The sequence below is a fragment of the Vidua macroura genome, unplaced genomic scaffold (assembly GCF_024509145.1).
Source record: "Vidua macroura isolate BioBank_ID:100142 unplaced genomic scaffold, ASM2450914v1 whyUn_scaffold_126, whole genome shotgun sequence".
Classification (NCBI taxonomy): Eukaryota; Metazoa; Chordata; class Aves; order Passeriformes; family Viduidae; genus Vidua; species Vidua macroura.
In genome coordinates, this window is record NW_026530547.1 from 87,388 (window position 1) to 114,962 (window position 27,575).

Genomic DNA, 27,575 nt, shown 5'->3' on the forward strand with positions numbered 1-27,575 from the left:
TTTGGACTGGTCTGGACTGGTTTGTACTGGTTTAGACTGGTTTGGACTGGTCTGGACTGGTCTGGACTGGTTTGGACTGGTCTGGACTGGTTTGGACTGGTCTGGACTGGTTTGGACTGGCAGGGGGGGCAGGATTGGTTTATACTGGGTTATACTGGGCTATACTGGTTTGTACTGGGTTGTACTGGGAGGGGCTGGGGGTGCGCTCTTCCTGGGAGTCCCCGGCGCTCCCAGTGCTCCCAGTTCCATTCCCAGTGCTCCCAGTTCCATTCCCAGTGCTCCCAGTATCCCCAGTTCCATTCCCAGTGCTCCCAGTTCCCATTCCCAGTGCTCCCAGTTCCATTCCCAGTGCTCCCAGTATCCCCACTTTCATTCCCAGTGCTCCCAGTATCCCCAGTTCCATTCCCAGTGCTCCCAGTGCTCCCAGTTCCCATTCCCAGTGCTCCCAGTATCCCCAGTTCCATTCCCAGTGCTCCCAGTGCTCCCAGTTCCATTCCCAGTGCTCCCAGTATCCCCAGTTCCATTCCCAGTGCTCCCAGTTCCCATTCCCAGTGCTCCCAGTTCCCATTCCCAGTGCTCCCAGTATCCCCAGTTCCATTCCCAGTGCTCCCAGTTCCCATTCCCAGTGCTCCCAGTGCTCCCAGTTCCCATTCCCAGTGCTCCCAGTATCCCCAGTTCCCATTCCCAGTGCTCCCAGTATCCCCAGTTCCATTCCCAGTGCTCCCAGTGCTCCCAGTATCCCCAGTTCCCATTCCCAGTGCTCCCAGTATCCCCAGTTCCATTCCCAGTGCTCCCAGTACTCCCAGTATCCCCAGTTCCCATTCCCAGTTCCATTCCCAGTGCTCCCAGTATCCCCAGTTCCCATTCCCAGTATCCCCAGTTCCCATTCCCAGTGCTCCCAGTATCCCCAGTTCCCATTCCCAGTACTCCCAGTATCCCCAGTTCCCGCAGCCTGCCCGACACCGCCGCGCCGCCAGGTGTCGCACTCCCGGGCGGAGCCGCTCCGGCCGCCGCTCTCGCTGCTCCCGCACCGGAAGTGGCCGCTCCGGCCGCCGCGGCCGCTTCTCTATGGTTCGCTCCTCCCCTCTCGGCGGAGCCGTCACGTGACCGAAACCAGCCCGGCGTCGCGTGACCGGAAGCGCGGTGACGTCACTGTTTGCGGAAGTGCCCGAGCGGAGCCGGTGAGGGCCGGGGGGGACCGGGGACATTTGGGGATATTTGGGGACATTCGGGGACATTTGGGGACACCTGGGGACACCTGGGGACACCTGGGGACACTCGGGGACACTCGGGGACACCCGGGGACACCCGGGGACACTCGGGGACGGCTTTGGGCTCTCGGGGGGTTCGGGGCGCCGGGAGCGGCTCTGGGGGGCCCCGAGGGCCGGGGGGGCTGCGGGACCGGCCGGGCCCCGTGTGGCACCTCCGTGTGTGACACCTGTGTGTGACACCTGTGTGTGTGACACCTGTGTGACACCTGTGTGTCACCTGTGTGACACCTGTGTGTGGCACCTCCGTGTGTGACCGTGTGGCACCTGTGTGGCACCTGTGGCACCTCCGTGTGGCACCTCCATGTGTGACCTGTGTGACACCTGTGTGTGACCTGTGTGTCCCCTCCGTGTGGCACCTGTGTGTGTCACTTGTGTGGCACCTGTGTGTCACCTGTGTGTGGCACCTCCGTGTGTGACCGTGTGTCACCTTTGTGTCACCTGTGTGTGTCACCATGTGTCACCTGTGTGTCCCCTCCGTGTGTCACCCCCTGTCCCTGTCTGTCACCCCCGTGTGTCACCCCCTTGTCCCCGTGTGTCACCCCCTGTCCCTGTCACCCCCGTGTGTCACCCCCTGTCCCTGTCACCCCCGTGTGTCACCCCCTGTCCCCGTGTGTCACCCCCGTGTGTCACCCCCGTCCCCTCCCCCTGTCCCCCGCTGTCCCCTGTCCCCATCTCCAGCTGCTGCCATGTCCCCGTGTCCCCAATGACCCCAGTGTCCCCAATGTCCCCCGTGTCCCCCGTGTCCGCAATGTCCCCAATGTCCCCAGTGTCCCCAGTGTCCCCAGTGTCCCCAATGTCCCCAATGTCCCCAGTGTCCCCAGTGTCCCCCTGGAGCTGCTCTGGCAGAACCAGCGCACCCTGGGCCATGTGCCATCGCTGTCCCCAATGTGCCATCACTGTCCCCAATGTCCCATCACTGTCCCCAATGTGCCATCACTGTCCCCAATGTGCCATCAATGTCCCCAGTGTGCCATCACTGTCCCCAATGTGCCATCACTGTCCCCAGTGTGCCATGGCTGTCCCCAGTGTGCCATCACTGTCCCCAATGTGCCATCACTGTCCCCAATGTGCCATCACTGTCCCCAGTGTGCCATCACTGTCCCCAATGTGCCATCACTGTCCCCAATGTGCCATCACTGTCCCCAATGTGCCATGGCTGTCCCCAGTGTGCCATCACTGTCCCCAATGTGCCATCACTGTCCCCAATGTGCCATCACTGTCCCCAATGTGCCATGGCTGTCCCCAGTGTGCCATCACTGTCCCCAATGTGCCATCACTGTCCCCAATGTGCCATGGCTGTCCCCAGTGTGCCATCACTGTCCCCAATGTGCCATCACTGTCCCCAATGTGCCATGGCTGTCCCCAGTGTGCCATCACTGTCCCCAATGTGCCATCACTGTCCCCAATGTGCCATCGCTGTCCCCAATGTCCCATCACTGTCCCCAATGTGCCATCACTGTCCCCAATGTGCCATGGCTGTCCCCAGTGTGCCATCACTGTCCCCAATGTGCCATCACTGTCCCCAATGTGCCATCGCTGTCCCCAATGTCCCATCACTGTCCCCAATGTGCCATCGCTGTCCCCAATGTCCCATCACTGTCCCCAGTGTGCCATCGCTGTCCCCAATGTGCCATCACTGTCCCCAATGTGCCATCAATGTCCCCAGTGTGCCATCACTGTCCCCAATGTGCCATCACTGTCCCCAGTGTCCCATCAATGTCCCCAATGTCCCATCAATGTCCCCAATGTCCCATCAATGTCCCCAGTGTGCCATGGCTGTCCCCAGTGTCCCCCTGGAGGAGCTGCTGCGGCAGAACCAGCGCGCTCTGGCGCTGTGTGTCCCTGTCACTGTGTGTCACTGTGTGTCACTGTGTGTCACTGTCACTGTGTGTCACTGTCCCTGTGTGTCCCTGTGTGTCCCTGATGTCCCCGATGTCCCCGATGTCCCCAGGTGTGCCATGGAGATGCTGTTTGGGCGGCGGCGCTCTCCGGAGGAGCTGCTGCGGCAGAACCAGCGCGCTCTGGCGCTGTGTGTCACTGTGTGTCACTGTCCCTGTGTGTCACTGTGTGTCACTGTCACTGTGTGTCACTGTCACTGTGTGTCACTGATGTCACTGTGTGTCACTGATGTCCCCAATGTCACTGATGTCCCCAGGTGTGCCATGGAGATGCTGTTTGGGCGGCGGCGCTCTCCGGAGGAGCTGCTGCGGCAGAACCAGCGCGCTCTGGCGCTGTGTGTCACTGTCACTGTGTGTCACTGTGTGTCACTGTCACTGTGTGTCACTGTCACTGTGTGTCACTGATGTCCCCAATGTCCCCGATGTCCCCAGGTGTGCCATGGAGATGCTGTTCGGGCGGCGGCGCTCTCCGGAGGAGCTGCTGCGGCAGAACCAGCGCGCTCTGGCGCGCGCCGTGCGCGAGCTGGAGCGAGAGCGGCTCAAGCTGGAGGCGCAGGAGAAGAAAATCATCGTGGACATCAAAAAGATGGCGAAGCAGGGCCAGATGGTGACAGGGGACACTGGGGGGACATTGGGGACACCGGGGGGACACTGGGGGGACAGCGGGGCCAGATGGTGACAGGGGACACTGGGGACACTGGGGGGACATCGGGGACACCGGGGACACAGAGGGGACAGCAGGGCCAGATGGTGACAGGGGACATTGGGGACACTGGGGGGACATCGGGGACACCGGGGGGACACCAGGGGGACATCAGGGCCAGATGGTGACAGGGGACACCAGGGGGACATTGGGGGGACATCGGGGGGACATTGGGGACACCGGGGGGACATCGGGGCCAGATGGTGACAGAGGACACCAGGGGGACATCGGGGACACCAGGGGGACATTTGGGACACTGGCAGGACATTGGGGACACTGAGGGGACACCGGGGGGACATCGGGGCCAGATGGTGACAGGGGACACCAGGGGGACATTGGGGACACTGGGGGGACATCGGGGCCAGATGGTGACAGAGGACACCGGGGGGACATTGGGGACACCGGGGGGACATTGGGGACACTGAGGGGACGCTGGGGACACTGGGGGGATAGCATGGCCAGATGGTGACAGGGGACATCAGGGACACTGAGGGGACACTGGGGACAGTGGGGGGACATCAGATCCAGATGGTAAGAGGGGACACTGGGGGGACATCAGGGACACTGGGGGGACACTGAGGAGACAGCAGGGCCAGATGGTGACAGGGGACACCGGGGACACTGGGGACATCCCAGGGACAGAGGGGACATGGGGACAGAGAGGGGACAGTGGGGACAGAGTGGACAGATGGTCACTGGGGACATGGGGACACAGAGGGGACATTGGGGACAGCGGGGACAGAGGGGACAGAGGGGACATGGCGGGTGGGAGAGGGGGGAGGGGATCGGGGACAAGGGACACTGAGGGCTCTGGGGACACGGAGGGGACAAGGGGACACTGAGGGGGACATGGAGTGTCCCCTGTCTCTTCCTGCCGTCCCCTCCCTGTCCCCACATGTCCCTGCTGTCCCCTGCCTGTCCCCTGTGTGTCCCTGTGGTGTCCCTTGTGTGTCCCCTCCTTGTCCCTGCTGTCCCCATGATGTCCCCTCACTGTCCCTGCATGTCCCTGGTGATGTCCCCCCTGTCCCCTGGCTGTCCCTGCTGTCCCCTGATGTCCCTGCTGTCCCCTGATGTCCCCCCTGTCACTCTGATGTCCCCCCTGTCCCCTGGCTGTCCCCGCTGTCCCCTGATGTCCTCCCTGTCACTCTGATGTCCCTGCTGTCCCCTGATGTCCCCCCTGTCACTCTGATGTCCCCGCTGTCCCCTGGCTGTCCCCGCTGTCCCTGTTTGTCCTTCTCTGTCCCCGCTGTCCCTGTCGGTCTGTGTGACATCCTTGCTGTCCCCCGGTGTCCCCACTGTCCCCATCCCTGTCCCTGCTGTCCCCAGGATGCTGTCCCTGTCCCCACAGTCCCTGTCCCTGTCCCCTGTCCCTATCCCTGACACTGTCCCTGCTGTCCCCACTCTCCGTGTCCTCCTGTCCCTGTCCCCAGGACGCTGTCCCTGCTGTCCCTGTCCCTGTGTCCCCCATGTCCCTGACACTGTCCTCTGTGTCCCCTGCTGTCCCCAGGACGCTGTCCCAATGTCCTTGTCGCTGACGCTGTCCCTGCTGTCCCTGTCCCCGTGTCCCCATGTCCCTGTCAGTGACGCCGTCCCTGTCCCCGTGTCCCCATGTCCCTGTCCCTGTCCCCATCCCTGTCCCAGTGTCCCCGTCCCTGACGCCGTCCCTGTCCCCGTGTCCCCGTGTCCCTGTCCCTGTCCCTGTCCCCGTGTCCCCGTCACTGACGCTGTCCCTGTCCCCGTGTCCCTGTCCCTGTCCCCGTCCCTGTCCCTGTCCCTGTCCCCGTGTCCCCATCACTGATGCTGTCCCTGTCTCTGTGTCCCTATCCCTGTCCCTGTCCCCATGTCCCTGTCCCCATCCCTGTCCCCGTGTCCCTGTCCCTGTCCCCGTGTCCCCATCCCTGTCCCCGTGTCCCCGTCCCTGACGCTGTCCCCGTCCCTGTCCTCGTGTCCCTGTGTCTCTGTCCCCGTGTCCCTGTCCCTGTCCCCATGTCCCTGTCCCTGTCCCTGTCCCCGTGTCCCTGTCCCTGTCCCCGTGTCCCTGTCCCTGTCCCTGTGTCCCTGTCCCTGTCCCCGTGTCCCTGTCCCTGTCCCTGTCCCCGTGTCCCTGTCCCTGTCCCTGTGTCCCCATGTTCCTGTCCCTGTCCCTGTCCTCGTGTCCCTGTCCCTGTCCCCGTGTCCCCGTCCCTGTCCCTGTCCCCGTGTCCCCATCGCTGACGCTGTCCCTGTGTTCCTGTCCCTGTCCCCATCCCTGTCCCCGTGTCCCTGTCCCTGTCCCTGTCCCCGTGTCCCTGTCCCTGTCCCTGTGTCCCCATGTTCCTGTCCCTGTCCTCGTGTCCCTGTCCCTGTCCCCGTGTTCCTGTCCCTGTCCTCGTGTCCCCGTCCCTGTCCCTGTCCCTGTGTCCCCATCGCTGACGCTGTCCCTGTGTTCCTGTCCCTGTCCCCATCCCTGTCCCCGTGTCCCTGTCCCTGACGCTGTCCCCGTTCCTGTCCCCGTGTCCCCGTCGCTGACGCTGTCCCTGTCCCCATGTCCCTGTGTTCCTGTCCCTGTCCCTGTCCCCGTCCCTGTCCCTGTGTCCCCGTCCCTGACACTGTCCCTATGTCCCTATCCCCTGTCCCTGTCCCCGTGTCCCCGTGTCCCTGTCCCTGACCCTGTGTCCCCGTGTCCCTGTGTCCCCGTGTCCCCGTCCCTGTCCCTGTCCGCGTGTCCCCATCCCTGTCCCTGTCCCTGTGTCCCTGTCCCTGTCCCTGTCCCCGTGTCCCTGACGCTGTCCCCGTCCCTGTCCCCGTGTCCCTGTCCCTGACGCTGTCCCCGTCCCCGTCCCTGTCCCCGTGTCTCCGTCCCCGTGTCCCCGTCCCTGTCCCCGTGTCCCCGTCCCTGACACTGTCCCCGTCCCCAGGACGCCGTGCGGGTGCTGGCCAAGGACCTGGTGCGGACGCGGCGCTACGAGCGCAAGTTCATCGCCATGAGAGCCAACGTGCAGGGGGTGGCACTGCGCGTGCAGACCCTGAAATCCCACAGCGCCATGGCCAGCGCCATGCGCGGGGTGACACGGGCCATGGCCACCATGAACCGCCAGGTGGGTCACTGTGTCACCTGTGTGTCACCTGTGTGTCACTGTGTCACTGTGTGTCACTGTCACCCGGGCTGGCACTGCGCGTGCAGACCCTGAAATCCCACAGCGCCATGGCCAGCGCCATGCGCGGGGTGACACGGGCCATGGCCACCATGAACCGCCAGGTGGGTCACCTGTGTCACCTGTGTGTCACCTGTGTGTCACTGTGTGTCACTGTGTGTCACCTGTGTGTCACCTGTGTGTCACCTGTGTCACTGTGTCACTGTCACCCGGGGTGGCACTGCGCGTGCAGACCCTGAAATCCCACAGCACCATGGCCAGCGCCATGCGCGGCGTCACACGGGCCATGGCCACCATGAACCGCCAGGTGGGTCACCTGTGTCACCTGTGTGTCACCTGTGTGTCACTGTGTGTCACTGTGTGTCACTGTCACCCGGGCTGGCACTGCGCGTGCAGACCCTGAAATCCCACAGCGCCATGGCCAGCGCCATGCGCGGGGTGACACGGGCCATGGCCACCATGAACCGCCAGGTGGGTCACCTGTGTGTCACTGTGTGTCAACTGTGTGTCACTGTGTGTCACTGTGTCACTGTGTCACTGTGTCACTGTGTCACTGTGTCACTGTCACCCGGGGTGGCACTGCGCGTGCAGACCCTGAAATCCCACAGCGCCATGGCCAGCGCCATGCGCGGGGTGACACGGGCCATGGCCACCATGAACCGCCAGGTGGGTCACCTGTGTGTCACCTGTGTGTCACCTGTGTGTCACCTGTGTGTCACTGTGTCACTGTCACCCGGGCTGGCACTGCGCGTGCAGACCCTGAAATCCCACAGCGCCATGGCCAGCGCCATGCGCGGGGTGACACGGGCCATGGCCACCATGAACCGCCAGGTGGGTCACCTGTGTGTCACCTGTGTGTCACTGTGTCACTGTGTCACTGTCACGCGGGCTGGCACTGCGCGTGCAGACCCTGAAATCCCACAGCGCCATGGCCAGCGCCATGCGCGGGGTGACACGGGCCATGGCCACCATGAACCGCCAGGTGGGTCACCTGTGTGTCACCTGTGTGTCACCTGTGTGTCACTGTGTGTCACCTGTGTGTCACTGTGTCACTGTCACGCGGGCTGGCACTGCGCGTGCAGACCCTGAAATCCCACAGCGCCATGGCCAGCGCCATGCGCGGGGTGACGCGGGCCATGGCCACCATGAACCGCCAGGTGGGTCACCTGTGTGTCACCTGTGTGTCACCTGTGTGTCACTGTGTGTCACTGTGTGTCACCTGTGTCACCTGTGTGTCACCTGTATCACTGTGTGTCACCTGTGTGTCACCTGTGTGTCACCTGTGTCACTGTGTGCCACCTGTGTGTCACCTGTGTCACCTGTGTGTCACCTGTATCACTGTGTGTCACCTGTGTGTCACCTGTGTGTCACCTGTGTGTCACCTGTGTCACCTGTGTGTCACCTGTATCACTGTGTGTCACCTGTGTGTCACCTGTGTGTCACCTGTGTGTCACCTGTGTCACCTGTGTCCCTGTGTGTCACCTGTGTGTCACCTGTGTGTCACCTGTATCACTGTGTGTCACCTGTGTGTCACTGTGTCACTGTGTCACTGTGTCACCTGTGTGTCACCTGTGTGTCACTGTGTCACTGTGTGTCACTGTCACTGTGTCACCTGTGTGTCACCTGTGTCACTGTGTGTCACTGTGTCACTGTCACCCGGGCTGGCACTGCGCGTGCAGACCCTGAAATCCCACAGCGCCATGGCCAGCGCCATGCGCGGGGTGACACGGGCCATGGCCACCATGAACCGCCAGGTGGGTCACCTGTGTGTCACCTGTGTGTCACCTGTGTGTCACCTGTGTGTCACTGTGTGTCACCTGTGTCACCTGTGTGTCACCTGTGTCACTGTGTGTCACTGTGTGTCACCTGTGTGTCACCTGTGTGTCACCTGTGTCACCTGTGTGTCACCTGTGTGTCACCTGTGTCACCTGTGTCACTGTGTCCCTGTGTGTCACCTGTGTCACCTGTGTCCCTGTGTGTCACCTGTGTGTCACCTGTGTCACCTGTGTCACCTGTGTGTCACCTGTGTGTCACTGTGTGTCACTGTGTGTCACCTGTGTGTCACCTGTGTGTCACTGTGTCACTGTGTCACCTGAGGTGTCACCTGTGTCACCTGGGGTCACACGGGTGATGGCCACCATGAACGGACAGGTGAGGTCACCTCTGTCACCTGTGTGTCACTGTGTCACCTGGGGTGTCACCTGTGATATCACCTGTGTCACTGTGTCACCGGTGTGTCACTGTGTCACAGACAGGTGACACCTGTGTGTCACTGTGTCACCTGAGGTGTCACCTGTGTCACCTGGAGTCTCCAGGGCCATGGCCACCATGAACAGACGGGTGAGGTCACCTGTGTCACCTGTGTGTCACTGTGTCACCTAGGGTGTCACCTGTGTGTCCTCTGTGTCACCTGTGTCACCTGTGTGTCCTCTGTGTCACCTGTGTCACCTGTGTCACTGTGTCACCTGTGTCACTGTGTCACCTGGCTCACGGTGGCACCACGGACGCGGGTGGGGGCGCCGGGGCCACCGGGGTGTCCCCACTGCCACGCTGCTGTCCCTGCGCTCACCCTGTTGTCCCCTGCGTGTCCCCTCAGTATCTCCATTGTCCCCTCATTGTCCCCTCGTTGTCCCCAATGTCCCCATCGTCCCCTCGTTGTCCCCAGTGTCCCCAGTGACCCCTGTGACCCCAATGTCCCAAATGTCCCCTGTGTCCCTGCTGTCCCTGTGTCCCCAATGTCCCCATCGTCCCCTCGTTGTCCCCAGTGTCCCCCATGTCCCAAATGTCCCCTGTGTCCCTGCTGTCCCTGATGTCCCAATGTCCCCAATGTCCCGTGTCCCCAATGTCCCCTCAGTGTCCCCAATGTCCCCAATATCTCTGATGTCCCCACTGTCCCCAGTGTCCCCTGTGTTCCTGCTGTCCCCAATGTCCCCAATGTCCCCAGTGTCCCCAGTGTCCCCGATGTCCCCAATGTCCCCGATGTCCCTGATGTCCCCAGTGTCCCCGATGTCCCCGATGTCCCCTCAGTGTCCCTGTGTCCCCTCAGTGTCCCCAATGTCCCCGATGTGTCCCCAGTGTCCCCTCAGTGTCCCTGTGTCCCCTCAGTGTCCCCGTGTCCCCTCAGTGTCCCCAGTGTCCCCTCAGTGTCCCCTCAGTGTCCCCTCAGTGTCCCCAGTGTCCCCAATGTCCCCGATGTCCCCTCAGTGTCCCTGATGTCCCCTCAGTGTCCCCATGTCCCCTCAGTGTCCCCTGTGTCCCCTCAGTGTCCCCAGTGTCCCCTCAGTGTCCCAGTGTCCCCTCAGTGTCCCTGTGTCCCCTCAGTGTCCCTGTGTCCCCTTAGTGTCCCCAGTGTCCCCTCAGTGTCCCCGATGTCCCCTCAGTGTCCCCAGTGTCCCCTCAGTGTCCCCAGTGTCCCCGATGTCCCCGATGTCCCCTCAGTGTCCCCTGTGTTCCTGCTGTCCCTGATATCCCAATGTCCCTGATGTCCCCAATGTCCCCAATGTCCCTGATGTCCCCTCAGTGTCCCCGATGTCCCCTCAGTGTCCCCAATGTCCCCGATGTGTCCCCAATGTCCCCGATGTGTCCCCGTGTCCCCTCAGTGTCCCTGATGTCCCCTCAGTGTCCCTGTGTCCCCTCAGTGTCCCTGTGTCCCCTCAGTGTCCCTGATGTCCCCTCAGTGTCCCTGTGTCCCCTCAGTGTCCCCGTGTCCCCTCAGTGTCCCCTCAGTGTCCCCTCAGTGTCCCCAGTGTCCCCGATGTCCCCAATGTCCCCTCAGTGTCCCCTGTGTTCCTGCTGTCCCTGATATCCCAATGTCCCTGATGTCCCCAATGTCCCCAATGTCCCTGATGTCCCCTCAGTGTCCCTGATGTCCCCTCAGTGTCCCTGTGTCCATTCAGTGTCCCCAGTGTCCCCTCAGTGTCCCTGTGTCCCCTCAGTGTCCCCTCAGTGTCCCCAGTGTCCCCTCAGTGTCCCTGTGTCCCCTCAGTGTCCCCTCAGTGTCCCAGTGTCCCCTCAGTGTCCCCTCAGTGTCCCAGTGTCCCCTCAGTGTCCCCTCAGTGTCCCTGTGTCCCCTCAGTGTCCCTGTGTCCCCAGCTGAAGCTGCCGCAGATCCAGCGCATCCTGCAGGAGTTCCAGAAGCAGTCGGGGCTGGCTGTGTCCCCAATGTCCCCTCAGTGTCCCCGATGTCCCCTCAGTGTCCCAGTGTCCCCAATGTCCCCAGTGTCCCCTCAGTGTCCCCAATGTCCCCTCAGTGTCCCCAATGTCCCCGATGTGTCCCCAGCTGAAGCTGCCGCAGATCCAGCGCATCCTGCAGGAGTTCCAGAAGCAGTCGGAGCTCATGGACATGAAGGAGGAGCTGATGAGCGACGCCATCGACGACGCCCTCGGGGACGAGGACGACGAGGACGAGAGGTGGGGACACCTGGGGACACCTGGGGACACCTGGGGACACACCTGGGGACACCTGGGGGGACACCTGGGGACACCTGGGGACACCTGGGGACACACCTGGGGACATCTGGGACACCTGGGACACCGGGGACACCTGGGGACACCTGGGGACAGCTGGGACACCTGGGGACACCTGGGGACACCTGGGGACACACCTGGGACACCTGGGGACACCTGGGGACAGCTGGGACACCTGGGGACACCTGGGGACAGCTGGGGACATGGGGACACCTGGGGGGACACCTGGGACACCTGGGACAGCTGGGGGGACACCTGGGGACATGGGGACACCTGGGGACATCTGGGACACACCTGGGGACACCTGGGACACCTGGGGACACCTGGGGACAGCTGGGGACACACCTGGGGACACCTGGGGACACCTGGGACGACAGCTGGGGACACACCTGGGGACACCTGGGGGACACCTGGACACATCTGGGGACACCTGGGGACACACAGGGGACACTTGAGGACACTCGGGACATGAAGGGGACACCTGAGGACACCAGGGGACATCAGGGACAGCCGGGGGTACTCAGGGGACACTTGGGGCACTGAGGGACAGCCAGGGGACACCTGGGGACATCAGGGAATACCTGGGGATACCCAGGGGACACCCAGGGGACACTTGGGGACATCAGGGACACCTGGGGACACCTGGGGACACGGGGCAGGGCCACAGGGCGGACACGGGGCCGGAGCGGGTCCCAGTCTGTCCCAGTTAATCCCAGTTTATCCCAGTTTATCCCAGTCTGTCCCAGTCTGTCCCAGTTAATCCCAGTTAATCCCAGTCTGTCCCAGTCTGTCCCATTGTCCCCTCCCAGTGTCCCCAGTGTCCCCTGGCAGTGACGCCGTGGTGTCCCAGTGTGTCCCAGTCTGTCCCAGTGTCCCAGTCTGTCCCAGTTAATCCCAGTTTATCCCAGTTTGTCCCAGTTAATCCCAGTGTGTCCCAGTTAATCCCAGTTTATCCCAGTGTGTCCCAGTTAATCCCAGTTTGTCCCAGTCTATCCCAGTCTATCCCAGTTTATCCCAGTTTATCCCAGTTAATCCCAGTGTGTCCCAGTTAATCCCAGTGTGTCCCGCAGTGACGCCGTGGTGTCCCAGTTAATCCCAGTTTATCCCAGTTAATCCCAGTTAATCCCAGTTTGTCCCAGTTTATCCCAGTCTATCCCAGTCTATCCCAGTTTATCCCAGTTTATCCCAGTTAATCCCAGTGTGTCCCAGTTTATCCCAGTTTATCCCAGTTAATCCCAGTGTGTCCCGCAGTGACGCCGTGGTGTCCCAGTGTGTCCCAGTTTGTCCCAGTTTATCCCAGTTAATCCCAGTGTGTCCCAGTTTATCCCAGTTTGTCCCAGTTAATCCCAGTGTGTCCCGCAGTGACGCCGTGGTGTCGCAGGTCCTGGACGAGCTGGGGCTGAACCTGACGGAGGAGCTGGCCAGTGAGCGCGGGGAGCGGGGATGGGATTGGGATTGGGGATTTGGGATTTGGGATTGGGGATCTGGGATTGGGGATTTGGGATTGGGGAATTTGGGGATTGGGGATTGGGATTGGGGATTGGGATTTGGGATCTGGGATTGGGATTTGGGATTGGGGATTGGGGATTGGGGATTGGGATTGGGGATTGGGATTTGGGATCTGGGATTGGGATTTGGGATTGGGGATTGGGATTGGGATTGGGATTTGGGATCTGGGATTGGGGATTTGGGGATTGGGGATTGGGGATCTGGGATTGGGGATCTGGGATTGGGGATTGGGGATTTTGGGGGATTTGGGGATTGGGAATTTGGGATTTGGGATTGGGGATTTGGGATTGGGGATCTGGGATTGGGGATCTGGGATTTGGGATTTGGGAATTAGGGGATTGGGAATTTGGGATTTGGGATTTGGGGATTTGGGGATTGGGGATCTGGGATTGGGATTTGGGGATTTGGGGATTTGGGGATTGGGGATTTGGGGATTGGGGATTGGGATTTGGGATTTGGGATCTGGGATCGGGGATTGGGGATTGGGGATTTGGGATTGGGGATTGGGGATTGGGGATTGGGGATGGGGATTGGGGATTGGGATTGGGGATTGGGATTGGGGATTTGGGATCTGGGATTGGGATTTGGGATCTGGGATTGGGGATTGGGATTGGGGATTGGGGATTGGGATTGGGATTGGGGATTGGGGATTTGGGATTGGGGATTTGGGGATTTGGGATTTGGGAATTTGGGGATTGGGGATTGGGATTGGGGATTGGGGATTTGGGATTGGGGATTGGGGATTTGGGATTGGGGATTGGGGATTGGGGATTTGGGGATTGGGGATCTGGGATTGGGGATTGGGGATTGGGGATTGGGGATTGGGGATTGGGGATTTGGGGATTGGGGAATTTGGGGATTGGGTATTTGGGATTGGGGATTTGGGATTTGGGATTTGGGATTGGGGATGGGGATTGGGGATTTGGGATTTGGGATTGGGGATCTGGGATTGGGATTTGGGAATTTGGGATCTGGGATTGGGATTTGGGGATTTGGGGATTGGGGATTGGGGATGGGGATTGGGGATTTGGGGGGATTTTGGGAGATTTTGGGAGATTTTGGGGGGATTTGTGGGGGTTTGGGAGGATTTTGGGAGATTTTTGGGGATTTTGGGGCATTTTGGGGGATTTGGGGGGTTTGGGGGGGTTTGGGGGGATTTTGGGATGATTTGGGGGGGATTTTGGGGTAAATTTGGGGGATCTTGGGGGAATTTTGGGAAGTCTGGAAGGGGTTTGGGAGGGTTTTGGGGGAATTTTGGGGGATTTGGTAGGATTTTTGAGTTTTGGGGGATTTTGGGGGATTTTTGGGGGAATTCGGGGAGCCTGGCAGGATTTTGGGAGAATTTTGTGGGGAATTCGGGGGATTTTGTGGGATTTTGTGATATTTGGGAGGATTTTGGGAGGATTTGGGGGAATTTTGTGGGATTTAAAGGACATTTTGTGGGGATTTAAGGGGTCGGGGTGGGCGTTTGAGGGTCCCGGGAGGGATTTGGGGGAATTTGGGGACATTTGAGAAATCCTGGGTGGAATTTGGGGGAATGTGGGGACATTTGGGATGTCTGGGGACATTTGGGATCCTGAACAGGATTTGGGGCCATTTTGGGGCCATTTTGGGGCCGTTTTTAGGACATTTTTGGGACATTTTGGGGCCATTTTGGGGCCATTTTGGGACATTTTTGGGACATTTTTGGAGCCGTTTTTGGGACATTTTTGGGATTTGGGAGGTGTTGATTTTGGGCCGTTTGTGGGTGGATTTGGGGATAATTTCGAGGGCGTTTCCGGAGATTTTGGGATAATCTGGGTGGGATTTGGGGTTAATGGGATTTTGGGATAATCTGGGTGGGATTTTGGGGTTAATCTGGGTGGGTTTTTGGGATAACCTGGGTGGGATTTTGGGGTTAATCTGGGTGGGTTTTTGGGATAACCTGGGTGGGATTTTGGGGTTAATCTGGGTGGGTTTTGGGTTTTTGGGGTAACCTGGGTGGGTTTTTGGGTTTTTTGGGGGTAACCTGGGTGGGTTTTGGGATTTGGGATAACCTGGGTGGGTTTTTTGGGTTAACCTGGGTGTGTTTTTGGGTTTTTGGGGTTAACCTGGGTGGGTTTTGGGATAACCTGGGTGGGTTTTTGGGGTTTTGGGGTTAATCTGGGTCGGTTTTTAGGGTTTGGGATAACCTGGGTGGGTTTTTGGGTTTTTTGGGATAACCTGGGTGGGTTTTTGGGTTTTTTGGGGTAACCTGGGTGGGTTTTGGGATTTGGGATAACCTGGGTGGGTTTTTTGGGTTAACCTGGGTGTGTTTTTGGGTTTTTGGGGTTAACCTGGGTGGGTTTTTGGGGTTAACCTGAGTGGGTTTTTGGGTTTTTTGGGATAACCTGGGTGGGTTTTTGGGTTTTTGGGGTAACCTGGGTGGGTTTTTGGGATAACCTGGGTCGGTTTTTGGTTTTTTTGGGATAACCTGGGTGGGTTTTTGGGTTTTTGGGGTTAACCTGGGTCGGTTTGTAGGGTTTGGGATAACCTGGGTGTGTTTTTGGGTTTTTGGGGTTAACCTGGGTGTGTTTTGGGGATAACCTGGGTGGGTTTTTGGGTTTTTTGGGGGTAACCTGGGTGGGTTTTGGGATTTGGGATAACCTGGGTGGGTTTTTTGGGTTAACCTGGGTGTGTTTTTGGGTTTTTGGGGTTAACCTGGGTGGGTTTTGGGATAACCTGGGTGGGATTGTTGGGATTTTGGGGTTAACCTGTGTGGGTTTTTGGGGTTAAAATGTGTGGGTTTTGGGGCTAACCTGGGTCGGTTTTTGGGATTTGGGGTTAACCTGGGTGGGTTTTTGGGTTTTTTGGGATAACCTGGCTGGGTTTTTGGGATAACCTGGCTGGGTTTTTGGGATAACCTGGGTGGGTTTTTTGGGCTTTGGGCCAACCCGTGTGGGACTGTTCGGGGTTGGGGCTGTCCCCAGAGTGTCCCCCGCGTGTCCCCTGACTGTCCCCTCATTGTCCCCTCACTGTCCCTCGCTGTCCCCTCGCTGTCCCCTCACTGTCCCCTCACTGTCCCCTCGCTGTCCCTCACTGTCCCCTCATTGTCCCCTCACTGTCCCCTCACTGTCCCTCACTGTCCCCCTGTCCCCTCATTGTCCCCTCGCTGTCCCCTCACTGTCCCTCACTGTCCCCTCACTGTCCCCTCGCTGTCCCCTCACTGTCCCTCACTGTCCCCTCACTGTCCCCTCACTGTCCCCTCACTGTCCCCTCACTGTCCCTCACTGTCCCCTCATTGTCCCCTCACTGTCCCCTCGCTGTCCCCTCACTGTCCCTCACTGTCCCTCACTGTCCCCTCATTGTCCCCTCACTGTCCCCTCATTGTCCGCTCTCTGTCCCCTCGCTGTCCCCTCGCTGTCCCCTCACTGTCCCTCACTGTCCCCTCATTGTCCCCTCGCTGTCCCCTCGCTGTCCCTCACTGTCCCCTCATTGTCCCCTCACTGTCCCCTCACTGTCCCCTCACTGTCCCTCGCTGTCCCCTCACTGTCCCTCACTGTCCCCTCATTGTCCCCTCGCTGTCCCCTCACTGTCCCCTCACTGTCCCTCACTGTCCCCTCACTGTCCCCTCACTGTCCCTCACTGTCCCCTCATTGTCCCCTCACTGTCCCCTCACTGTCCCCTCACTGTCCCCTCATTGTCCCCTCGCTGTCCCCTCGCTGTCCCCTCATTGTCCCCTCGCTGTCCCCTCGCTGTCCCCTCGCTGTCCCCTCACTGTCCCTCACTGTCCCCTCGCTGTCCCCTCACTGTCCCTCACTGTCCCCTCGCTGTCCCCTCACTGTCCCCTCCCTGTCCCCTCGCTGTCCCCTCACTGTCCGCTCTCTGTCCCCTCACTGTCCCCTCGCTGTCCCCTCACTGTCCCTCACTGTCCCCTCATTGTCCGCTCTCTGTCCCCTCACTGTCCCCTCACTGTCCCCTCATTGTCCGCTCTCTGTCCCCTCACTGTCCCCTCACTGTCCCCTCACTGTCCCTCACTGTCCCCTCATTGTCCGCTCTCTGTCCCCTCACTGTCCCCTCACTGTCCCCTCGCTGTCCCCTCGCTGTCCCCTCGCTGTCCCCTCACTGTCCCCTCGCTGTCCCCTCACTGTCCCCCTGTCCCGGTCCCTCCGCAGCGCTGCCGGCCCCGGGGGGGTCCCTGGCGGCGGGGGAAGGCCGCGGGGGCGCCGAGGCGGCCGCGGCCGCTTTGGCCGACGCCGACGCCGACCTGGAGGAGCGGCTGAAGAACCTGCGGCGGGACTGAGCCTTCGGCGCTGCTCGGAACTGCTCGGGGCTTCTTCGGGACCGCTCGGGGCTGCTCGGGTCTTCTTCGGAGCTGCTCGGAGCTACTCGGGGCGGCTCGGAGCTGCTCGGGGCGGCTCGGGGCGTCTTCGGGGCATCTTCGGGGCTGCTCGGGGCTGCTCGGAGCTGCTCGGAGCAGCTCGGGGCTTCTTCGGGGAGGCTCGGGACTGCTCGGGGCTTCTTCGGAGCGGCTCGGGGAGGCTCGGGACTGCTCGGGGCTTCTTCGGAGCGGCTCGGGGATGCTCGGGACTGCTCGGAGCCGCTCGTGGCCGCTCGGGGCCGCTCGGGACTGCTCGGGGCCGCTCGGAGCCGCTCGGGGCTTCTTTGGGATTTCTTTGGGGTTTCTTTGGGGTTTTCGGATTTTTTGGGATTTTTTTTGGGGATTTTTCGCCGTCCCAGAGGGGGGATTTTGCCCCTTTATTCCGATTTTCGGGGGGATTTTCTGGTCCTTGCCCCACTCCTTAAACCCTCCATAGTCTGAGCCCCTTTATTTAGGATTTCCCCCAATTTTGGGATGATTTTGGGGTTTTTTTTTTCTGATTTTTGGGGGATTTTTTGGGATTTTTCACCATCCCTGAGGGGGATTTTCCCCCTTTAATCCCATTTTTTGGAGTGGTTTTGGGATTCTGACCCCCCCAAGTGGGATTTCCCCCTTTTTTTTTGGGGATTTTCTCTCTTTATTTAGGATTTCCCCCCCTTTATTTAGGATTTCCCCCTTTTTTAGGGGGGATTTCCCCTCTTTTTTTTTTTGGGATTTCCCCCCTTTTTTGGGATTTTCACTCTTTTTTTTTGGGATTTTCTCTCTTTATTTAGGATTTCCCCCCCTTTTTTTGGGATTTCCCCCCCTTTTTTTGGGATTTTCCCTCATTTTTTTTGGGATTTCCCCCCCTTTATTTAGGATTTCCCCCCTTTTTAGGGGGGATTTCCCCTCTTTTTTTTTTGGGATTTCCCCCCTTTTATTTGGGATTTCCCCCCTTTTATTTGGGATTCCCCCCTTTTATTTGGGATTCCCCATTTTTTGGGATTTTCACTCTTTTTTTTGGGATTTTCTCTCTTTATTTAGGATTTCCCCCTTTTTTTTTGGATTTCCCCTTTTTTGGGATTTCCCCTTTTATTTGGGATTTTCCCCCTTTTTTGGGATTTTCACTCTTTTTTTTGGGATTTCCCCCCTTTATTTAGGATCCCCCTTTATTTAGGATCCCCCTTTTTTAGGATCCCCCTTTATTTAGGATTTCCCTTTATTTAGGATTTCCCTTTATTTAGGATCCCCCTTTATTTAGGATCCCCCTTTATTTAGGATCCCCTTTATTTAGGATCCCCCTTTATTTAGGATTCCCCTTTATTTAGGATCCCCCTTTATTTAGGATTCCCCTTTATTTAGGATTTCCCTTTATTTAGGATTTCCCTTTATTTAGGATTTCCCTTTCTGGGCTCTTTCCCCTTTCTGGGACGCCGTCACTGCTTTGGGGTAAATTCCCCTTTTTGGGGTTTTTCCCCTTTTTGGGGTTTTCCCCATTTCTGGCTCTTCCCTTTTTGGGGTTTTTCCCCTTTTTGGGGTTTTTCCCCTTTTTGGGGTCCCCCAATAAAGTTCCCTTGGAGCTGCGGCGCCTCCGGTTCCTTCCCAGTTCGGGACTGGGAGCACTGGGGGGGGAGGGGCTTTGGGGTTTTTGGGATTTTGGGATTTTGGGGTTTTTGGGGTCAATTTTGGGGTCTGGATTGGCGGAGGGGGGAAACCCCAAAATCGGAATTTTTAAGTGGGAAAACCCCAAAATTTGGGATTTTCTGAATTTCCTGGGCGGAGTTTTGGGGTCTCTGGCGCCGTTTTGGGGTCATTTTGTGGGGTTTTGGGGTTTTTTGTGTGGTTTTGGGGTCATTTTGTGGGTTTTGGGTTCAATTTATGGGGTTTTGGGTTTTCTGTGGGATTTTGGGTTCATTTTATGGGGTTTTGGGGTTTTTGTGGGATTTTGGGTTCATTTTGTGGGGTTTTGGGTTTTTTTGTGGAGTTTGGATTCAATTTATGGGGTTTTAGTTCATTTTATGGGGTTTTGGTTCCTTTTATGGGATTTTGGGTTTTTTTTTGTGGGGTTTGGATTAATTTATGGGGTTTTGGTTTTTTTGGTGGGGTTTTGGTTCATTTTGTGGGATTTATGGGTTTTTTTTGTGGGGTTTGGGTTCATTTCTTGGGGTTTTGGGGTTTTTGTGATATTTGGGGTCATTTTGTGGGGTTTGGGGTTCCTTTTGTGGGCTTTGGGTTCAATTTGTGGGCTTTGGGTTCATTTTATGGGGTTTTGGTTTTTTTTTGGTGGGGTTTGGATCAATTTATGGGGTTTTAGTTCATTTTATGGGGTTTGGGTTCATTTTGTGGGGTTTGGGTTTTTTTGTGGGATTTTGGGGACATTTTGTGGGGTTTTGGTTCATTTTGAAAAATTTTGGGTTCATTTTGTGGGATTTGGGTTCATTTTGTGGGATTTAGGGTTCATTTTGTGGGGTTTTGGGTTTTTTTTGGTGGGAATTGGGGTCATTTTCTGGGATTTGGGTAATTTTATGGGGTTTAGGGTTTTTTTGTGGGATTTGGGGTTCCTTTTGTGGGGTTTTTGGTTCATTTTGTGGGGTTTGGGGTTTTTTTTTTGTGGGGTCTGGGTTCATTTTGTGGGGTTTTGGGTTTTTTTTGTGGGTTTTTTTTATGGGTTTTGGGGTCATTTTATGGGATTTTGGTTCATTTTGTGTGATTTGGGTCATTTTATGGGGTTTAGGGTTTTTTTTTTGTGGGATTTTGGGTTTTTTTGGTGGGATTTCAGTTCATTTTGTGGGGTTTTCGTTCCTTTTGTGGGGTTTGGGTTCATTTTGTGGGGTTTGGGGTTTTTTGTGGGATTTTGGGGACATTTTGTGGGGTTTTGGTTCATTTTGAAGGATTTGGGTTCATTTTGTGGGATTTCGGTTCATTTTGTGGGATTTTTGTTCATTTTGTGGGATTTTGGTTCATTTTATGGGATTTTGGTTCATTTTATGGGATTTTGGTTCATTTTGTGGGATTTTTGTCCATTTTGGGCGATATTTTGGGCTCTCCCAGTGATTTTTGGGTGTCCTGGCTCATTTTTGGACGTCACCCCTTAAAAAACAAAAAGAATTTTTCAAACCTCGCCCTGGGAAAAGCCGAAATTCCTCAATTCCCCCAAAAATCGCTGATTTCTTGGGCCCGTTTTGGGTTTTTTTTGACCTTTTCGAGCCTCAAATTTAAAAAAAAAAACCCAAAAAGCGAAGTGAAAAATCCCCAAAAAGCGGAAAAATCCCCCCAGAAAATCCCACTTCTGCTTTTTGGGGTTTTTTTTTTGCATTTTTGACGTTTTTCCTGGGAGGTTTTTGGGGCTCGAATCACTCGAAAAACACCAAAATCGGCCGAGGAACCCCCAAAAAATTCGGATTTTCCTGGGAACGGGAGCGCAGGTGAGGGGGGACCCCAAAAATCGGATTTGGGGAGCCCCAAAATGGGGATTTGGGAAGGAAAACCCAAAAAATTTGGAGTTTTGGGTTTGGGGAACCCCAAAATTTGGAGCCAGGGAGCCCCAAAAATGTGATTTTGGGGAGGGGAACCCCAAAATTGGAAGGGAGGGAGGCAAAAAAATTGGGAATTTTGGGTAAAAGGGACCCCAAATTTGGGATTTTGGGTAGGAAAACCCCAAAATTGGAAGGAGGAGACCCAAAAATGTGAATTTGGAGATGGGGAACCCCAAAATTTGGATTTGGAAATGCCCCAAAATTCAGATTTTTGGGGTGAAATCCCCAGAATTGGAGCTGGGAATTGGGGGGAGCCCCAAAATTTGGAGTTTTGGGTTTGGGGAACCCCAAAATTTGGAGCCGGGGAGCCCCAAAAATGTGAATTTGGGGAGGGGAAAACCCCAAAATTCGGATTTGGGGAGGGGAAATCCCGAAATTTGAAGGGAGGGAGGAACAAAAAATGTGAATTTTGGGAAAAAGGGACCCCAAAAATGTGAATTTTGGGTAGGAAAACCCCAAAATTGGAAGGAGGGGAGCAAAAAAAGTGAATTTGGGGATGGGGAACCCCAAAATTTGAAGGGAGGGAGGAACAAAAAATTGGGATTTTGGGGAAAAGGGACCCCAAAAATGTGAATTTTGGGAAAAAGGGACCCCAAATGTGGAGGTTGGGGATCCCAAAATGTGAATTTGGAGAGGGGAAAACCCCCAATTTGGATCTGGGAATGCCCCAAAATTCAGATTTTTGGGGTGAAATCCCCAGACTTGGAGCTGGGAATTGGGGGAGCCCCAAAATTTGAAGGGAGGGAGGCACAAAAATGGGGATTTTGGGAAAAAAAGGACCCCAAATTTGGGATTTTGGGGGGGGTGAAAACCCCAAAATTTGGATTTGGGAGGGGAAATCCCGAAATTTGAAGGGAGGGGGGAAGAAAAAAATGGGATTTTGGGGAAAAAAGACCCCAAAAATGTGAATTTTGGAAAAAGGGACCCCAAATTTGGAGGTTGGGGATCCCAAAATGAATTTGGGAAGGGGAAAACCCCAAAATTTGAAGGGAGGGAGGCAAAAAAATTGGGAATTTTGGGTAAAAGGGACTCCAAAAATTGGGATTTTGGGTAGGAAAACCCCAAAATTTGAAGGGAGGGAGGCACAAAAAAAATGGGATTTTGGGGAAAAGGGACCCCAAAAATGTGAATTTTGGGAGAAGGGAGCCCAAATGTGGAGGTTGGGAATCCCAAAATGAATTTGGGGCGGGGAAAACCCCAAAATTTGAAGGGAGGGGGGAACAAAAAAATTGGGATTTTGGGCAAAAAGAGACCCCAAAAAAGGGAATTTTGAGCAAAAGGGCCCCCAAAAATTGGGATTTGGGAGGGGGAACCCCAAAATTTGAAAGTAGGGAGGCACAAAAAAAAGGGATCTTGGGGAAAAAAGACCCCAAAAATGTGAATTTTGGGCAAAAGTGACCCCAAATGTGGAGCTTGGGGATCCCAAAATGAATTTGGGGAGGGGAAAACCCCAAAATTTGAAGGGAAGGACAAAAAATGGGGATTTTGGGCAAAAGGGACCCCAAAAATGTGAATTTTGGGTAGGAAAACCCCAAAATTGGAAGGAGGGGAGCAAAAAATGTGAATTTGGGGATGGGGAACCCCAAAATTTGGATCTGGGAAAACCCCAAAATTCAGATTTTTGGGGTGAAATCCCCAAAATTGGAGCTGGGAATTGGGGGAGCCCCAAAATTTGAAGGGAGGGAGGCACAAAAAAATGGGATTTTGGGCAAAAAGAGACCCCAAAAATGTGAATTTTGGGCAAAAGGGACCCTAAAATGGGGATTTTTGGGAAAAAGGGACCCCAAATTTGGAGGTTGGGAATCCCAAAATGAATTTGGGGAGGGGAAACCCCAAAATTTGAAGGGATGGGGGAACAAAAAAAAGGGATTTTGGGGAAAAGAAACCCCAAATTTGGGATTTTGGGTAGGAAAACCCCAAAATTGGAAGGAGGAGACCCAAAAATGTGAATTTGGGGATGGGGAACTCCAAAATTTGAAGGGAGGGGGCCACAAAAAATTGGGATTTTGGGAAAAAAGGGACCCCAAAAATGTGAATTCTGGGCAAAAGGGACCCTAAAATGGGGATTTGGGAGGGGGAGCCCCAAAATTTGAAAGGAGGGAGGCACAAAAAAAATGGGATTTTGGGCAAAAAGGACCCCAAAAATGTGAGTTTGGGGAGGGGAAAACCCCAAAATTGGAAGGGAGGGAGGCACAAAAAAAAAGGATTTTGGGAAAAAAAGACCCCAAAAAAGTGAATTTTGGGCAAAAGGGACCCCAAAATTGGGATTTGGGAGGGGGAACCCCAAAATTTGAAGGGAGGGAGGCACAAAAAAAATGGGATTTTGGGCAAAAAGGACCCCAAAAATGTGAATTTTGGGCAAAAGGGACCCCAAAATGAGGATTTTTGGGAAGGGGAGCCCCAAAATTGAAGGAGGGGAGCCCCAAAAATGTGAATTTTGGGAGAAGGGACCCCAAATTTGGAGGTTGGGAATCCCAAAATTAATTTGGGGAGGGGGAAACCCCAAAATTTGAAGGGATGGGGGAACAAAAAAAAAGGGATTTTGGGGAAAAGAAACCCCAAAATTGGGATTTGGGTAGGAAAACCCCAAAATTTGAAGGGAGGGAGGCACAAAAAATTGGGAATTTTGGGAAAAAGGGACCCCAAAAATGTGAATTTTGGGCAAAAGGGACCCTAAAATGCGGATTTGGGAGGGGAAATCCCAAAATCTGAAGGGAGGGAGGCACAAAAAAAATGGGATTTTGGTAAAAATGGACCCAAAAATGTGAATTTTGGGAGAAGGGCCCCGAATTTGGGATTTTGGAGGAGAATTCCGGGATTTGAGGCGATGGCGCCGCTCCAGGTACGGTCGCAGCCCCGGGGAGGCTTTGGGGGATTTTCGGTCGGGTTTTTTTTTTTTATTTGGGGTGGGGAAAAATCCAAAATAAAAATCAAAACGGGGATGTTGTAATGGATTGTGGAATGATTTAATCCCGGGTTGGGCTTGGAGGGTTGGAAATTTTTTATTTTTGGAATTTTTGAATTTAAAAAGTTGTCGAATTTCTCATTTTTAAATTTTTAATTCTTTACATTTTTACATTCCAGCGTTTTATTTTGAAAATTTTAAATTTGTCGTTTTTAAATTTGTTAATGATTTCATTTTAATTCTTTAGATTTTTTTCATGTTTTAATGTTTAATGTTTTATTTTTAATAAATTCATGTTATATTTTAAAGTGTTTAATTTTTAATATTTTCATATTTTGATTTCTAATTTTTTATTTTAAATGTCCTAATTTTAAAAGGTTTGATCGATTAAGTTTTCAATTTTAAGGTTTAATTTTTAACGTTCAAATTGTTAATTATTTAATTATGAATTATTATTAAAAATTAAAATTTTTAACTTCTACTTTTTAATGTTTTGATTTTTGATTTTTGATTATTTAATCTTTTCATTTTAATTTATTTTAATTTTTAATTTTATGTTTAATTTTTAATGTTTTTTTTAATTTTAATTTTTTTTTATTTTAAATTTTTTAATTTTTACTTTTTAAAAATTTTAACTTTTTTAATTTAAAATTTTTAATTTTAAAATTTTTATTTTATTTTACTTTATTTTATTTCATTAATTTTTAACAAAAATGCCCTGAACTCAGGGAACTTCGGGGTCGGGTTTGGGGTCGGATTTGGGGTCAGGATTTGGGGTCAGGTTTGGGGTCAGGTTTGGGGTCGGGTTTGGGGTCGGGTTTGGGGTCAGGATTTGGGGTCGGGTTTGGGGTCAGGTTTGGGGTCGGGTTTGGGGTCGGGTTTGGGGTCAGGGTTTGGGGTCAGGGTTTGGGGTCAGGATTTGGGGTCAGGATTTGGGGTCGGGTTTGGGGTCAGGTTTGGGGTCGGGTTTGGGGTCAGGATTTGGGGTCGGATTTGGGGTCAGGATTTCGGGTCTGGTTTTGGGGTCAGGATTTGGGGTCGGATTTGTGGTCGGATTTGGGGTCTGGTTTTGGGGTCAGGATTTGGGGTCAGGTTTGGGGTCAGGTTTGGGGTCGGGTTTGGGGTCAGGTTTGGGGTGGATTTGAGGTCGGGTTTGGGGTGGATTTGGGGTCGGTTTTGGTGACAGGTTTGGGGTTGGGTTTGGGGTTGTGTTTTTGGGGTCGGGTTTGGGGTCGCGTTTGGGGTCGGATTTGGGGTCAGGTTTGGGGTCGGATTTGGGGTGGATTTGGCGTCAGGATTTGGGGTCGGGTTTGGGGTCGGATTTGGGGTCAGGTTTGGGGTCGGGTTTGGGGTCAGGTTTGGGGTCAGATTTGGGGTCGGATTTGGGGTCGGGTTTGGGGTCGGGTTTGGGGCTGGGTTTGGGGTCGGGTTTGGGGTCGGATTTGGGGTCGGATTTGGGGTCGGATTTGGGGTCAGGTTTGGGCGGGGGGCGGTGACGGCCCCGGCTCCCCCAGGTGCTGCTGCTGCTGCTGCTCGGCGCGGGGGTCCCGGGGGTCCCGGGGGTCCCGGGGGTTTCGGGAATTCCGGGAACTTCCGGAATTCCGGCGGTGCCGGCCCCGGGAAGGAACCACGAGGAGCTCCCCGGTGAGTCCCGGCCTGGAGCCCATCCCAGTATGGCCCAGTATGGCCCAGTATGGACCAGTCCTTTCCAGTCCATCCCAGTTCATGCCAGTCCCTCCCAATCCCATCCCAATCCCATCCCAATCCCATCCCAGTCCCATCCCAATCCCATCCCAGTCCATCCCAGTCCCATCCCAGTCTTCCCCAGTCCCTCCCAGTCCATCCCAGCCCCTCCCAGTCCATCCCAGTCCATCCCAATCCTGTCCCAGTTCCTCCCAGTCCATCCCAATCCTGTCCCAGTCCCTCCCAGTCCATCCCAGTCCATCCCAATCCTGTCCCAGTCTCCCCCAATCCCTCCCAGTCCATCCCAATTCTTCCCAATCCCCTCTCAGTCCATCCCAGTCCCTCCCAATCCCATCCCAATCCTGTCCCAGTCCATCCCAGTCCATCCCAATCCTGTCCCAGTTCCATCCCAGTCCATCCCAGTCCATCCCAATCCTGTCCCAATCCTGTCCCAGTCCATCCCAGTTTCTCCCAGTCCATCCCAGTCCATCCCAATCCTGTCCCAGTCCCTCCCAGTCCTGTCCCAGTCCCTCCCAGTCCATCCCAGTCCATCCCAGTCCATCCCAATCCTGTCCCAGTCTCCCCCAATCCCTCCCAGTCCATCCCAATTCTTCCCAATCCCCTCTCAGTCCATCCCAGTCCCTCCCAATCCCATCCCAATCCTGTCCCAGTCCATCCCAGTCCATCCCAATCCTGTCCCAGTTCCATCCCAGTCCATCCCAGTCCATCCCAATCCTGTCCCAGTTCCATCCCAGTCCATCCCAGTCCATCCCAATCCTGTCCCAATCCTGTCCCAGTCCATCCCAGTTTCTCCCAGTCCATCCCAGTCCATCCCAATCCTGTCCCAGTCCATCCCAATCCTGTCCCAGTCCACCCCAGTCCATCCCAATCCTGTCCCAGTCCATCCCAGTCCATCCCAGTCCCTCCCAGTCCACCCCAGTCCATCCCACTCCATTCCAGCTCCCTCCCGGCCCCTTCCCCGCCGCCGTCGCTCCGCGGCCGCCGCGTCCTGGCTGCGCTGGGCGCCGTTCCGCGGCCGCATCCCGGCCGACGCCGTGTCCAGCCGCAGCGGCCGCTCGGGCCGCCTGGAGTTCGTCTGCTCCACGGCCGCCCGCGGCTGCAACCTGGGCGCCTTCGACCCCGCGCGCGGCGCCTTCTGCTCCTTCGCGTGGGCCGAGCGGGAGCTGCGCAGCGCCGACTTCCAGCTGCTGCTCAACCCCGGCGGCTTCGAGGCGCTCGACTGGGTGGACGCGTCCTTCGGCAGCGCCCCCGAGGGCGCCGTGGAGGGATGTCCCCTCGGCGACCTCTTCGTGGGCCGCAGCCCGGACGGGCTGGGCAAGGCGTCCAGGGAGCAGGAGGCGCTCTTCGTGGCCGTGGACGGCGAGGAGGTTTGGTACAAGTGGTACCAGGTGCTGGTGGTGCGCCAGGGCGCCGCCGGCGTCGCCATCGCCGACGTGTCCTACAACGGCAGCGCGGCGCTGGAGAGCGCCCAGGACGCGGAGCTGGCCGAGGTGCTGGCGAGGAACGACGGCTGCGAGGCGGCCGAGAGATCCGTCACCTTGGAGGAGGCCACCGAGGTGGAGCACGGCTGGAGCGCCGAGCTGCCGGCGCTGGCGGCCGCCCGCGGCGTGCTCCGGGCGGCCCCGCTGCTCCCGGCCGAGCGGGGCGGGTGGCGCCGGGGCAATGTCACCGCCGTGCCGTGGGCGGGCGGCGCCAGCGTCGCCGAGTTCGCGTGGCGGAGCCACGAGGTGCGGCGGGAGATCCCGGCGCGCTCCGAGTGCTCCGTGGTTCTCCGCGGGCTCCGCCGGGAGATCCGCGTCCCCTTCTCGGCCCGGCTGACCAGGGAGTTCCGCTCCGGCCCCCCGCACCGCGCGGTCATCGCCGGCTGGGCGCGGAGCCGCGCGGTCACCGACGTCCGCGCCGGCCTCGAGCGCTGCCGCCCGCTCGCCGAGCTCCCGCCGTGCCCCAGCTGAGGACGAATCCCTGGAATTCCGCGTTTCCTCCCCACCACCAAAACAAAAAAAAACCCCGAAATCCGTGGGAACGCTGGGCCGCGGCGCGGCTCTTCCGTGCTTTCGGCTTTTGCGGCATAAACTTCACCCCGGAACGCGGGGAAATGGCGTTGTGCGGGAAAGTTTCCTTTTTTCTCCC

At 56.3% G+C, this 27,575-nt stretch overlaps 2 protein-coding genes across 2 annotated transcripts; both read left to right on the plus strand.

Moving 5' to 3' along the window:
- The first annotated feature begins 836 nt into the window (after nt 1–836).
- CHMP2A (charged multivesicular body protein 2A) lies at nt 837–17,971 on the plus strand. Its single transcript, XM_053969164.1, has 7 exons — nt 837–1,181; nt 3,427–3,504; nt 3,602–3,776; nt 6,770–6,949; nt 11,286–11,416; nt 12,836–12,897; nt 17,116–17,971. The coding sequence occupies exons 2-7, from the start codon at nt 3,434–3,436 to the stop codon at nt 17,241–17,243; spliced, it is 747 nt and encodes a 248-aa protein (XP_053825139.1). The 5' UTR covers nt 837–1,181; nt 3,427–3,433; the 3' UTR covers nt 17,244–17,971.
- Nucleotides 17,972–23,663: 5,692 nt separating this feature from the next.
- On the plus strand, nt 23,664–27,545 carry LOC128802610 (natterin-3-like). The gene is made up of 3 exons (XM_053969166.1): nt 23,664–23,678; nt 25,256–25,385; nt 26,385–27,545. The coding sequence occupies exons 1-3, from the start codon at nt 23,664–23,666 to the stop codon at nt 27,395–27,397; spliced, it is 1,158 nt and encodes a 385-aa protein (XP_053825141.1). The 3' UTR covers nt 27,398–27,545.
- Nucleotides 27,546–27,575: the final 30 nt, after the last annotated feature.